We start from the raw sequence: 13,430 nt of genomic DNA on the forward strand, positions 1-13,430 counted from the left end.
CCCTAAAAATTGCTACGTAACTACTTGTGGAAATTGGTTTGTCAAGTGTCTGAAATGTTACACATAGGGCTGTCATGTGACCCAGAAATTCCACTCCTGGGTAAGTGAACAAGAGATTTGACAATTTACGTTCACAGAACAAAGACAAAAAACAAACCAGGTAGTTTGCCATAAGTTAGTCTTTAGCTTGGAAAAAGCAAGGTCACAGCTCCTGTCCTTAAACTGGAAGGGTTTTTCTCTATACCCTGGTGCAACTCCCATAGTCCCAATACGTATCTGTACTGAACATTGGTTTGTAAAATGGTAATTTCCAGAAACAGATTTTATAAAGGTTTTAAACAATGATCTGGGGAGTCGGGGCAAAACCAGGACTATAAATTTCCTAATAATTATTGAATACTAGCAAACATTTCCAGAATCATAAAGCTAAATTCAAGAGATTAAAATTCCATGGCCCTGAAAAGCAGTGTAGCAAATTTCTAAAATAGATTTGCAATAAAAAATGTATGGCTTTCTGACTTATCTAACAAAAATTTTTACCACTTGGTGTTTTATTCCTCTCTGGGACAAACACAAAAAAATAAGAGACACCTTGAGAACTCTAATCAATTACATTGCTTAGTGAAAGTTCTCTTCTCTGCACCCTAACATTTCCTTTTTGATATGTTTATATTTATAGACTTTTCTATTTAGAGCTATATTGACTTTCTAGATAGAATCTCTAAGAGAACATTCTTACAAAGAAATCCATCATAAAGAAAAAAGAGAAGAAAAGACAGAAGTGGGCCCAGGGAAACTCTGATTGTCATTTTTTCAAAAGATTGAAGGTTGAAAAGTATGATCAGATGACATCATGTCATGGACTAAGTAGGGATAATTCTGAGAGATTTTCTCATAATGAGAATAAATATTTAATGCAATCATGCAAATCATTGTTACAAATGGATATGATTCCACTGAATTGCTTGTCTTCATCTAACCCTAGTGAGAGAATAAACAAAATGAATTCATTTTGCTATTTAAGGACAGTCTGTGAGAGCAAAGTTCATTATGTTGCTAAGAACCAGTCATCCCATAGATGATGTTTTATGGTGAGGCCAGTTCCAAACTCAGTTTGTACTGTCCCATTTCAGCCAACATTTCCATTTAATGAGTTTTTTCTATAAAAACATACTTTATCAGCATATCATTTATCAAAATGTCATTTAGCATGATTTTTACAAACAAACATCAGTGAAAAGGTATGAGGAGCCAGTTTAAAAATGACTTTGTAAACACTGTAACTTACTAATTATTATCTTGATATAAAATGTTTGAAAGGTAGATATGTGCAGGGAGAGGGTGTAGTTCAGCGGCAGAACACAAGCTTTGCATAAATGAGGACCTGGGTTCAATCCCCAGTACCTCCATTTGAAAAAAATACATAAGCCTAATTACCTACCCCACAAAATAAAAAAAAAAAACTTGATAGATATGTGCAGTTTTCACATTAAAAAAAAAAAGAAAATAGTAGCCTTCTGTTTTTCAGAATCTTGCTGACATTTACTATAAGATACTCTTCATTTATAACACCTGGCAATTTTTGTGTGAAAATCAAGACTAACTAGAAATGTAGCAAGTTCAGTTTTTAGTTGCTCTATTCATGAACCAATCACCCCACCAAAAAAGAAATAGTGATGAGAATTTATGGGAAATCCCAAAGGGATTGAGTTTGGAGGATTCAATTCAGTTGATTGCATAAGAGCAAAGTGCTAATGTTATCAAAGAAAGTATCTAAGTTCAATACTCTGTCACCCAATGGATGATAAAAACAAAGACACAAACAATTTAAACAGACTATGGGGAAATCTGCAGTATTCCTATATACTTAGGCAGTGTAGAGGAATTTCAATGAAGTAAACAATCATAATTTTATCTCTGAAACCATGCAGTTGTATAAAATAACCTCTTATATAAGCTATTACATGTGTCAATTGCAAAGTGATTCTTTATGACAAACCATTTTCTTTATAAGGAAGTACACAATCTTCCAAATTATTAGAGGTGATTTAGGCTAAGAGTAAAGTTTTAAAATAAAATACAGCTAGGCTGCAAAAAATACAATCATTAACATTTTTTGATAGACTCCATAAAGAAATATTTATATATTAGCTATTCTTAGGTCTTCATAACATATACACTAGTATGTTAGTCACATTATTCACCAATTTAACAAACTAAGTAGAATTCACTACTATGATATTGCTCAAGCTGGAGATTGCTTTTAGACAAATTTTATTCATGCTTTTTACACTTTGCTTTCCTCTCACACCAACACACACACATCTGTAAATTATAATTTCTCCATGAAAGATAAAAGATCTCAGAGGAAAAGGGAAAGAAACAGCAATCAAGCACTTTGCTCAATACTCAGTTATTCTCATTAACACAACTAAGACAAACGCTGACTTCAGTTTCCTTGGACTAGGAAGGCAATTCATTAACAACTTCAATAGGCTAAAAAGATCTTTAATGAAATTATGACAAAGTACTTAAAAATAAATGGTAGATATATGCATCTTAATCAAAGTGAAGACAATAACTGAAAGTGATTGTATTTCACAGGTCTCTTCATTCTATGTTCAGCCTGAGAAACACAAAAATCCACCTGAATTCTTACTCCAAAGTCAGTCCATCATAATAAGCACAAAGAACCTACCACCACAGAAGTGCTGTCCGAGAACAATCAACCTGGCCAGTCTCAGAGGAGTAGCTGAAGTCTTACCAGCAAGTCTGTGTAACATCAGCATTACTTATGTACTCAAACTTTAATTCTTTAGAAGAATGTAAAATTATATACATTTCAAATGCAGACTCATCTAAATAATATTCATGTACCAAAGTGTGACATTCCAATTATATTTTTCCTAATACGATACATTACCGGCATCCCCTGCTTTTTGAAAGTTCACGTTACTCCACTTTGCTTTTACGAAAATCATACTGTCATACCTGTTTTCACTAAACAAAAGAAGTACAAAGAGGATTTTCACTTTTACAGAGAAAGGTGAGATGTGAAAACAGTAGTTAGTATTTGTCCTGCCCTGAGCGGTACTACAGGCAGCAGTACCCAGAGCAGAGAGAGCAGCCCCACCACGCTCCTTCCCCAGGAACCACACTCAGCATCTCAGCATCCAGCCACCAGAGCTCTGAACAGTGTCTTTGAGCATCTGTGCTTTATCATGATTGATTTTGTGCATCTATGAGCAAGATGTGTCCTGAAGTAACTGTTTCCTCCCTTTACGCCATTTAGGTTTATGAAAGATTGCATAGGAATGCTCTACTGTCAGATAGCCAGGGAAACCTGTATTGTATTAAAATAATAGCCCCTAACATGATCTCACAAACCACCAGTGCACAAGCAAACACATTTAGTGAGAATAAACTACCTTATATCATTTTCAACCTGATTTCTTTTTCATAGAAAAAACTGATGAACATATGCTAGCATCAAGTTTAAGGGCACAAATTAATGTTCAATTTAACTTCATGCTTGCTACCTATGCACCATAGTACGTAATCTAAACTTTAAACCAGTGGAACAAAGGCAGCTGAGCTGACATATTGAACCCAAAATACTCTTTGCCTCAGTCTCATATTGGGAAATCAGTGAACTTTGGGGAAATTGTAACTTACACCAAATGAAAGTGTATAGTATGTACACAAAGGACAGGCTGGCTGAAGCTTCCACACATACCCTATCTTACTGAGTACAGCCTCTGTGGTTTGCATAGCTGATCAGAGTTAAAGGTGAACTTTCACTCCCTGAGGGAGTGATTTCAATGCCTGAAGGAGAAGAAAAGAGCAAAACTGTGGTTCAATATGACAACTCTGCTACTTGTGTTCTACTGAAAGGTCATTTTATTTTGAGGTCTTGATTTTAATTTGATCCATTCTCTCCACTAAATCCATCCATTCCATTCCTTCTGTCACAAAGTTTCAAATTACCTGCCTATGCATCTACTGAGTGCTGAGAAAGGTAAAGCTCTCTAGACTTGGTTGTTCTGGAAGGCAGGTGGAGCAGTCTCAAAACTCAGAAAACCCAGAGGACAAATGAGTTTCATGATTTAAATTATATTAAAATATCACTATTCCCATGAGCTCAAACGGTAGTGCTCCTGGATGTTTATTTTTTTCCCATGAGAACTGGGAAGGTGCTCTTCCTAGCATTGTAATTTCTTTGTGAAATACAGTACTTAGCAACACAAGGTCACAACATTGTAACAACAAATGATAGAAAAGAAATCATGGATTCTAACCACTTTGTCCTCCTTTGGGGAAGCATCCAAGGAAGCAGGGTAAAGAGAGAGGGGAAAGAAGAAGAGAAAAACAAAAAGAAGGCATATATTAATAAACAGATCTTACAAAAAACAATTATGTGTTACTTTAAAGTGTTAAAACACAGATATTTTGAAAAGTAAATGTTTATTCTTACCAAAAAAATAGTCATTGTTCAATCTTTCATTGAAAATGCACAGATCTGGCTCCTGTTATATGTTGGATACAAAAGTTGGGCACTATAATTTCAGAGTTATCTAGAACTTGGATTATTAAATCTACATTCTTCATAAAACATTCTTCAGAAAGAAAACTTAATTTACTACCATATTTAGCCTACCTATTATTGAAAAGACATTTTAAAATGCATAAAATTTGAATGAATAATTATCAAATTACTGTTCACATATTTATAGTTACAAATTGGAAAAATCTAAGAATGGAAAATATTTGGAATAAATAAAAATGAGAAAAGAAATATGTTAACTATTTTAGCCATAAATTATCCCATCAGAAATATTGATTTGTAATATACATTTCAACATTTACAACATCACAGGAAAAACCAAATTAATATACTTTTCCCTTTTAGGCCCAAGATTAAATATTTTAAGTTGTGCTTTCTTTACTTTGCTTTATGAATTTTTTCCCCAAGGTTGGATAGGGTTAGTAAAGATGGATGAACTCCATTAGGCTTGAGTGTCTGCTCAAAGGCATTGGTACCTCCTAGTTCAAGTTCCTCTAAGTACTTTTCCTGTTTAAAATGTGAGTTTGACTCTATGTTATTGGCTTGCCTCAAACCTATAACGTGAAATTAAAGCATTCAACAGCTGCGGGACTCAGCCAGCATTAACACTCAGCCCATGAGCCCCTACCTTTCAGGGTCAGCACCTTTTCAGATTAGACAGAACCCTTATCATATGAGTTGTTAACTATTTTGAATATCATCCCAGGTCTCATTTGTGAGGATTCATTCCAAAACAGTGCATTCAAGAACTAAAGAAGAGAAAAAGAACAAATCGGTCTTGTGCACCTTTATGTGCCAGATGCTCTTAATCTAAGGTGCTTCTAGAAGGCCTTTAAGGTAGCATTATGAGGATTAACTAAAACAAATAACTTTTAGGAGAAAAACTGAAAACTTTTGCAGCCATAAGAATGGGACCTAAAGAAAAACTAAATATGCATAATTTGAATCATTTAAATTTAATTCTTATACCAACCATATGCAATAGTTATTACTATTCAGTTTCATCGATAAAGAAGCTGTTATTCAGAAAAGTTAAGGCTTCAAAGATAATCGAATAATAATGTATCCTTAAGTATAATAATGTGTCTAACTTACTAAATGTCAGTTTCCTTGGGAGAGGTTTTAGAATAATACCCAACTTACAATTCAAATACACAGCCAAAGAATATAATGTTGATTGGAAGGTTCATTTTAATTTCAACTATGATTTTTCCCAATTAGAAAGATATCAAGGGCACTTAAAGCACTCTTCCTTTGAAATACAACTTTAAGTTAAATTCTATACATGAGTAGATAATATGAGAAATTCTTTAAAGAAACACTGGGAGTTCTTTAGGTATGTGATCATCTTAACTGTTCTGTATTACACTATAGACCTACATAAAAGAAAACTCACCCAGACATCCCTATAAATAATTCCACTGTACTAACATAGGGGATATAATAAAGTACAGCACTAAGATGTATTCTAAACTAAATATTTATTAAAATTACTCTAGTACTTATAAATAATAATACTGAGTCCTTTATATTAGCATTTTAGTGCCTCAAAAACTGCATATATTCAAATCACTGTCATAATAGAAGAGAAGCTAATATTTAAGCCAACTAAAGAAACTGCAATGGGCGAGTCTACATCTCATAGAGAAGTTCAATTCTCTCCCCTACCAATTAAAAAAAAGTGTATTTTGACATACTATAAATATCCAACTAATTTCTGTGAGATCAGCTCAGTATTATATTCTATTAACATGATAATAAATATGAAATCACTCTCAAGAGAGGCTAATTACTGCTCTGCACATTATTATATTGGGTTAAATTTAATGCCATGCAGTACACCTTGATTTTACCTTCCTTCAAACCAAACATACGTTGCAGAAACTAAAGGATTTTCTTTGTTTTGTTTTGTTTTGTTTTTTTGTACAAGGAGAACTGGTCTTAGCAACTTTCAAGAGTTTCATAATTCATGATACTAAATCTACATTGACTACATTTGTTCAGAAAATAAATTTACTCCTCAGGTAGTCTGTTGGTTTGGGATAGTAATCATTCATTAAGATACACACATACAGAAAGTGTCTTTTGTTTACCATTTCCCTAATCCACTACTCTGAGCCTTACGAAAAACAAAGGGTCAACACGAGGGAGGGCACGGCCACGTGTGCGCGGATGCCCGGCTGCTTCCCACCGCGCACGCGCCGTCTGCGGGGATGCGCATGCGCCGGGGACACTCACGTTGTTGGAGCGCAGCGACACGCGGCCCCCGCAGCGCGCGCAGAACTTGGTGCGGCAGTAGGAGCACAGGTGCCCACACCCGTCCGCAAACTTGGTCTTGTGACAGATTCCACACGTCGGAGCATCGTCTTTGTGCTCGCCCTGGTAACGCCTCGCCTCTTCCCCGATTTTCCTCACTTGCTCCTTGTAGCTTTCAAATTGTTGATGCAGTCTCCTGGACAAAAGAGAAGGTGGTAGCAAACTGAGTAAGTGATGGATGACCAAAGGGAAAACAGTTTTTCCTAGCAAAGTATAGCTCTTTGAACTAAGGCAACACGTGCGAAGCCATTTCCCCACTAATCTCACCTCCAGAGGTGAGACAGGTATTAGCATGTCTTCAGTTAATTTCAGTACTGCTGACTAGCACCGAACCACACGTAGCTGGATGCTGTAGCACCCTGGTTTTTCCCACACAGTGGAATTCATGTACCCACTCCATGCCTCTGCTTCTTTTGACACCTGGCTTTCAGAGTATCTTGACAGACTTAACACTTTACAATTATAATCACGTGGATATGTAACTGAAGCAGAAGTTATACGTGACACAACTATATAACGTGTTCTGATATTTTCTATCTTCTATTGGAGGTTTAATACTGAATCCTATTTTTCAAAAGTTTGTCACAGTAACTCGATTCCATGGCCCACTGTTTCAGCATGATACATACTTCGGAAAAGATTGTTTTAAATTACATCGCTGGGAAATCTGTCCTCCACCAAGTATCTTCCTTCACCCCCATTCCTGGAGACTGGCACCAAGCATTTCATACAGTACTCAGAGTGTACTGCTTATATGGTTATATACCTTACACTGGGGCTCACTTAGTTTGTTCCAGTCACATTAAGAGTTCAAAGCGTACCTTGCAAATATTGGGACTTTTACATACCCCAGTCTTCCTTGACCTCTCCCAGGTTACATGCATGAGGGTTGCTACTACTCTTTATTGATCCACTGGAGGTGAGACAACTAAATTCGTTGAGGGAAAGTATTTCCTCTAAGATCGTTTATGCTTAGTATCTTTGAAGTTTCCTCCTTTCCCATCGGTCCCAGTCCCAGTAAATCCTTAAGCTTCTACAGATGGAAACTGTTCACCGTTCTGTACAAAACAGTGTGACATCCAGTGAATCCCCAGTGAAAGGATGCTTCAATTTTGTAAATGAGAGCTGAGAGCATTGTCCTCAGTGTAGCTAATAGTCATCGACTTTTACACCGAAAGAGAGACTCCTGGGAAGTGGGGGATCAAATGCATCTGTGTATCTGGCCGATTTCCCTGATGTGAGTATCCCCAGGATCAGAGAACACGTGCTACTGTTAATTCAGGTGGTTAGCCTGATGCCCTACATCTAAGACAACCGTGGGGAACTGGTTCTCCCTGGAAACAGAATCACATGAATTAAGTCCAAGCACTGTAGTGTTTGAAGGCTGGGATTTCATTATATTTTCCTTTTAACATCAACAGGTTTTGAGCACAATTTAGTGATGACTTTAAAAAATTCTGAAATCCCTTTCCCGCTTTGCCAATGGACACTTTTCCTCTTTAATTCCCATAATTAAAGCAAAGCGTTGCAATAGCATATAAAGTAGCTTAGAATTGGCAACCCTTCCAATTTAAAGGCCGGCTAGTTTCAGCTCATAGAAAGATACTGTGATATTTTATTTAATGAATGCAAGAGTGTCTGATCAATTTATTGAAGAGTCATTCAATACACTGAACTTTTTATAGTTTAAACACCATTAATCTAGCCTCAAGTTGGTAGACAACAGCAGTGGATTTCTATTATTTCAAAAGTAACCATACAAAATAGCACTGGATCTCTTAAAGCTTCTATTAAGGAAAATAATTATTAAGAAATAGGAGCGAGGAAATATCTCTGATCAAAGAGACAGAAATAAGCACTAAGCAGAGAGGGGGTGGTGTATGAATAAATATTTATTGTTAGAGCAACCAAATCAAATATATTTAGGAAAAGGAGAAAATGAGGCTAAGGAAACAGTTTCCCTATACACTTACCTTGCGATATAGCACATGGTTTAGTTTGGGTACTGAAAGTAAATATTTGTAAGTATTTTAGACTCTGTGGGCCATACAGTTTCTGTCACAACTACTCAACTCTACTGCTGTAGCGTGAGCATAGTAACACAGAAAATGTGTGAATAGTAAGCATGGCTGTGTTCCAATAAAACTTTATTTACAAAAATCATGGTAAGTCAGATTTAGCCCGTGGACCAGTTTGTCAACTCCTGACTTAGTATATAAGTAATACTAAGGCATAATGGTTTGAAAATCAAAGGTTTTCTGTTTTTTTTTTTTGTAAATTCAAACATAAAGAACTTTTATCCATCCAATAGGACCCAATCAAAAAGGTATCTATTTCAGGAAACCTTTGAACAATATACATGTGCAGGGCACTGGCCACTGAGATGAAACATTACTCTACTGCAGTCTCATAGCATTTCCTTTGGTCATTCACAGACGACTTAATCTTATTTCTACCATATATTATTACTATTTCTGTACATGACACCTCTCTTCTACCAAACTGTAAATAACATTAGAAATGTACCGTTCAGCCACATGGTAAAGACATATATTTCCTTAGTAGTAGCCAATAATACTTTTTCTTAGTCCACTTGGGAAAAAACAAAAACTAAATTTACTAACAAGTTTATACTGAAAACAAAATATCCTGAAAAATCTGATTGTCACAAAATGCTAGAAATGCTGGATCAAGTATTTAAAAGACGAATTTTTAATTTGTGTTTGACCTGAGAAGAAAGTACGCAGAGCCTCAAAGGAAAAAAATGAGATCAGAGCAGTAATTCAGAGAAAACATAGCTCTGAAGCCGACAGCTGCCCCAGGGACATGGGCTGAGGCTCTGTGACCAAGAACTTCAGTTTTACGTTTCATACACGTGACTGAAAATAAAATTTTAGTTAGGTGGCCACCAAAAATAATGGAAATAGAGAGTATAATATCCAAACCAGTAGAGGGAAAACCAGAGAATGAGAAAAAAGTCAATCCAAAGAAGATAAGAAATGAAACAAATGAACATGGACCAAACGAACATGGACGAATAGAGCCTGTGATGGTGAAAACAGTACAATGGGTCAGGAATCACAGCAAGAGTAACGACCACAGCATGATTAAAAGACGAAGAGCATCATGTCAGCTTTCAAAAGTTCAGCTAAACTAAATGAGGAGCAGAAGAGCTATACCCAAGCTATTAAAGCAGAGAATGCTGGGAACAAAAGGATGGGAAAAATACATCCCAGGGAAAGAGTAACAACAACACAACAACACAAAACAGGACCAGCAACAACAGCAGAAACAAAACAAAACGTGCCAGGCAGAAAGCGCTACTTCAGATAAGGAGGGCAGCCTGCGGTGAAAGACGTATTCATCTCACGTGGCAGGTGACAAGTCTACACTGATAACATACAGCGACACATCAAGCCAAAAATGGGTAAAACCACCCGGACGGAGAAATCCACCGTCCCAGCAGGCTGTTTCAACACGCCTCTCTCTGTGTAGGTGATGGACCAGACAGGTCAAAAACAAACGATGACAGAGACTGGAACAGCACAATTAACAGGTTCCTGCATCTCTATGTCTGTGCAGGAAACCAGACTTGTTGAGGACATTAAATATTCTCAACTATAAAACGTACTCAACAGTGGGAGAATAAGTATTTTTTCATGAAGATATGAAATGTTTCCAACTCTGGGTCTCAAAAGTACTGGCAATGTTTGATTTCTTAAGATGCATGGTGGATGCATGTTGTACGTTTCATTCTTTTTCTTTATGCTTTACATATATGTTCCATAATACTCTTGTAGGTATAAAATATTTTATATTAAAAAGAAAGAAAAATTCAGTTCTATCCCATTAGAAATGAGTGCTATAAAGAATTGAAAAAATGACTATTTGACAGCATCAAAATCTGCACAAGAATTGACCATTTATGGAATCTAATTAATTTTAAGCAGAAACGCATATGTTGAACCGCATAATGATTCTATGAGGCAGACAGTATTATTGTTATGATGATGAGGAAACTCATTTTTGTTTGGGACTTTGCTTTTGTTTTCTACTTGAATAGGTCATTCTCAGTTTCACACACTTTAGATCTTGTATTGAGCTCACATAAAGCATGAGAATAAAGACAGATTCAACTTGCAAATGGAAGTGTTTCTGGACTCAGGAGAATGTTCACTATGAGGAGATGTCCATTTTTGATCGTGGTGAATTGACAGTATGAGAACAAAGCTGACTGTGGGAAAGTAAAAGCCATGCTGATACACTTCTGCCTCGGTACCTCTTGCAGACCCTACCCTCCTGCTCCGTCCCCCCACTCATGTTTCAAACCTTGTATGGTAATTCCCAAACTTTCTTTTTGTAAATCGACTTCAAGCTACTGTGAAGAAGCTGAAAGACTCAAAGGTCTGTTTTGGTGGTCTGCGGACCCAGTGTTGGTCTTCTACGTTTATGCAGCTTAGACCATGGGGTCTCCCAGGCCGTGCTTGGTGGGCGGAATGTGATGGTTCCTTCCCCAGAGGCCACGGCAAGGGGGTCGATAAGATGAAGCTTCTTGGTTGAGGTATGAGGATAAGGTCTCTAGGATCCCAAGTTCTCCACGGGACGCATCTCAGAGGGGTATTCTCTTCCAGTCTCACCGGAAATGGGAGAAAAGTCCAGCCCACAGAGTAGTTCCTAAGGATGACAGATACCCAGGGACAGAGCTCTTCTCCCAGAAGAATGGACCTAAGTAGCCTGGCTCTTCACCAAGGGCCTCAGCATTCACACAGGCATCCCTCCAAACTCTGCCAGGACCACATCCTCCTGGAGGCCAGTACTCCTCTGTACCGTCCTCTCATGTGTATTTAAGATTCCTCCTTGGCTTCAGCGAAGGGCCATGTTTATACTGCTGGTTTGGACATCACCACGGGAAGCAGAATGAGAGAAGAAAGTGCTGTTTCTCAGCCCAGAGTCTCCTACATCTTCACACCTCTTTCTTCCTGGGCTTCTTCCTCTACTTACAGACAGGACTGCCTTATTCTGCACCTAAGGAACAGTCCAACCCAAGTCCCCATCAACCTCTCTGACTTACTTCCCAGATACTCCTTCTTTATACCAGCAGACATTTAATAAAAGGAAAGCAGGAAGGAAGGCAGGAAGGGTGGGAAGGAGGGAAGGAGGGCGGGAGGAGCAGTCTTCATTACTCCCACTTCTACAGAATCTACTTATTCCATAACCTTCTGCAGTGCTCTATTAAACTGTCTCTTAAAAACCAACCTTAATGCCCTTTTCTTAATTCGTATTCCCCTTACGTTACTCCGACATCGAACACTGTCAAAGATGCTGTCCTCATAATAAAATATGCTTTTGGAATCAGGATACTGGTAGTGAAACCATAAACAGCATATTTATTTTTTTAATCTAATGTTTTACTGTATTAATCCAGTGTTCTATTATGAATAATAAATGGAAATACATATTTTATGATATGGTATTACAGTAAATGTGGGGCTGCAGAATGTAAAATCTTTATGTGAAATTTACTTGTATATTTTAATTTTTATTAAAAATCTTTTTTAATTGAAATATAGTTGATTTACAATGTTGTGTTTCTGATATACAGCATAGTGATTCAGTTATACATATATATTACATATAATTAATGCTATATTCTTATTGATCTGCAAGGTTAACAAAATATATGATGACAAATCTCTGATTTAAATTATCTGCATAGAAAATGGAGAGTTCTAAACTATGCAGTGCTGTCAAAAGAAAGCAAGGATACAGAAACCGTGGTTTCCTCCCTGGGTGTGACTTTCTCCATTGTTTCACTGTGGTAACCATCACTGCCTTATTTTAGTATCTGTGCACTCAATTCAAGAAACTCCAAGATTCCAGTTGTAAAGAAGTTATTTGGGTGATTAGTGGTACATATTTGAAGGAAATAAAGAGGAAACCTGAAAAACTAAATATCACTCTTATAAGTCTATAAAATATACATCATCCTATAATGCAAAATAACTAATTTAAACAGGAAGGTATTAACAACATCCTTGCCAGTTAGTAAGTGTTCGTTGGTCAGTCCCTATAAATAAGGCATGCGGAGGATGCTAAGTGACCAGGGATGGTGGAGTGAAGAGGGGGCTCTGGAACGGGTGTGGCACCTCATTTCTTTCTCTTTTTTTTTGTACATATATATTTTTATTGAAGTCTAGTCAGTTTACAATGTTGTGTCGATTTTTGGTGCACAGCATAATGCTTCAGTCATATAGAAACATACATATATTCTTTCATATTCTTTTCCACCATATTTTACTACCAGATATTGAGTATATTTCCCTGTGCTAGCCTCATTTCTTTCTGTTTTGTGTTTGTCTTCCCCCCATCCCCAGGTGGTCAGAAGCTCAAGGAGGGCAGCTCCCCCTTTCTTCCGGGCTGTCCTCTGCAGTGTCTGGACTACATTTCCCTGGAGTGGGAGGGAATGGGAATCTGGGCTTTGATGTCTCAAAAGACAAAGGTAATAGGTCTCAAAGGAGGGTGAGGGCTTTCCCCAAGATGAAGGGAGGGG

General features: G+C 37.1%; 1 protein-coding gene across 2 annotated transcripts in view; it reads right to left on the reverse strand.

Moving 5' to 3' along the window:
• Positions 1–13,430, reverse strand: part of RIMS1 (regulating synaptic membrane exocytosis 1) — a 447,505-nt gene that overhangs the window by 253,329 nt on the left and 180,746 nt on the right. For both annotated transcript variants that reach the window (XM_072965473.1, XM_072965472.1), the window contains one exon: positions 6,803–7,016. In XM_072965473.1, coding sequence (XP_072821574.1) covers positions 6,803–7,016 — 214 coding nt within the window. The remainder of the gene's footprint in view (positions 1–6,802; positions 7,017–13,430) is intronic.

Source organism: Vicugna pacos, chromosome 8, assembly GCF_048564905.1.
Source record: "Vicugna pacos chromosome 8, VicPac4, whole genome shotgun sequence".
Classification (NCBI taxonomy): domain Eukaryota; kingdom Metazoa; phylum Chordata; class Mammalia; order Artiodactyla; family Camelidae; genus Vicugna; species Vicugna pacos.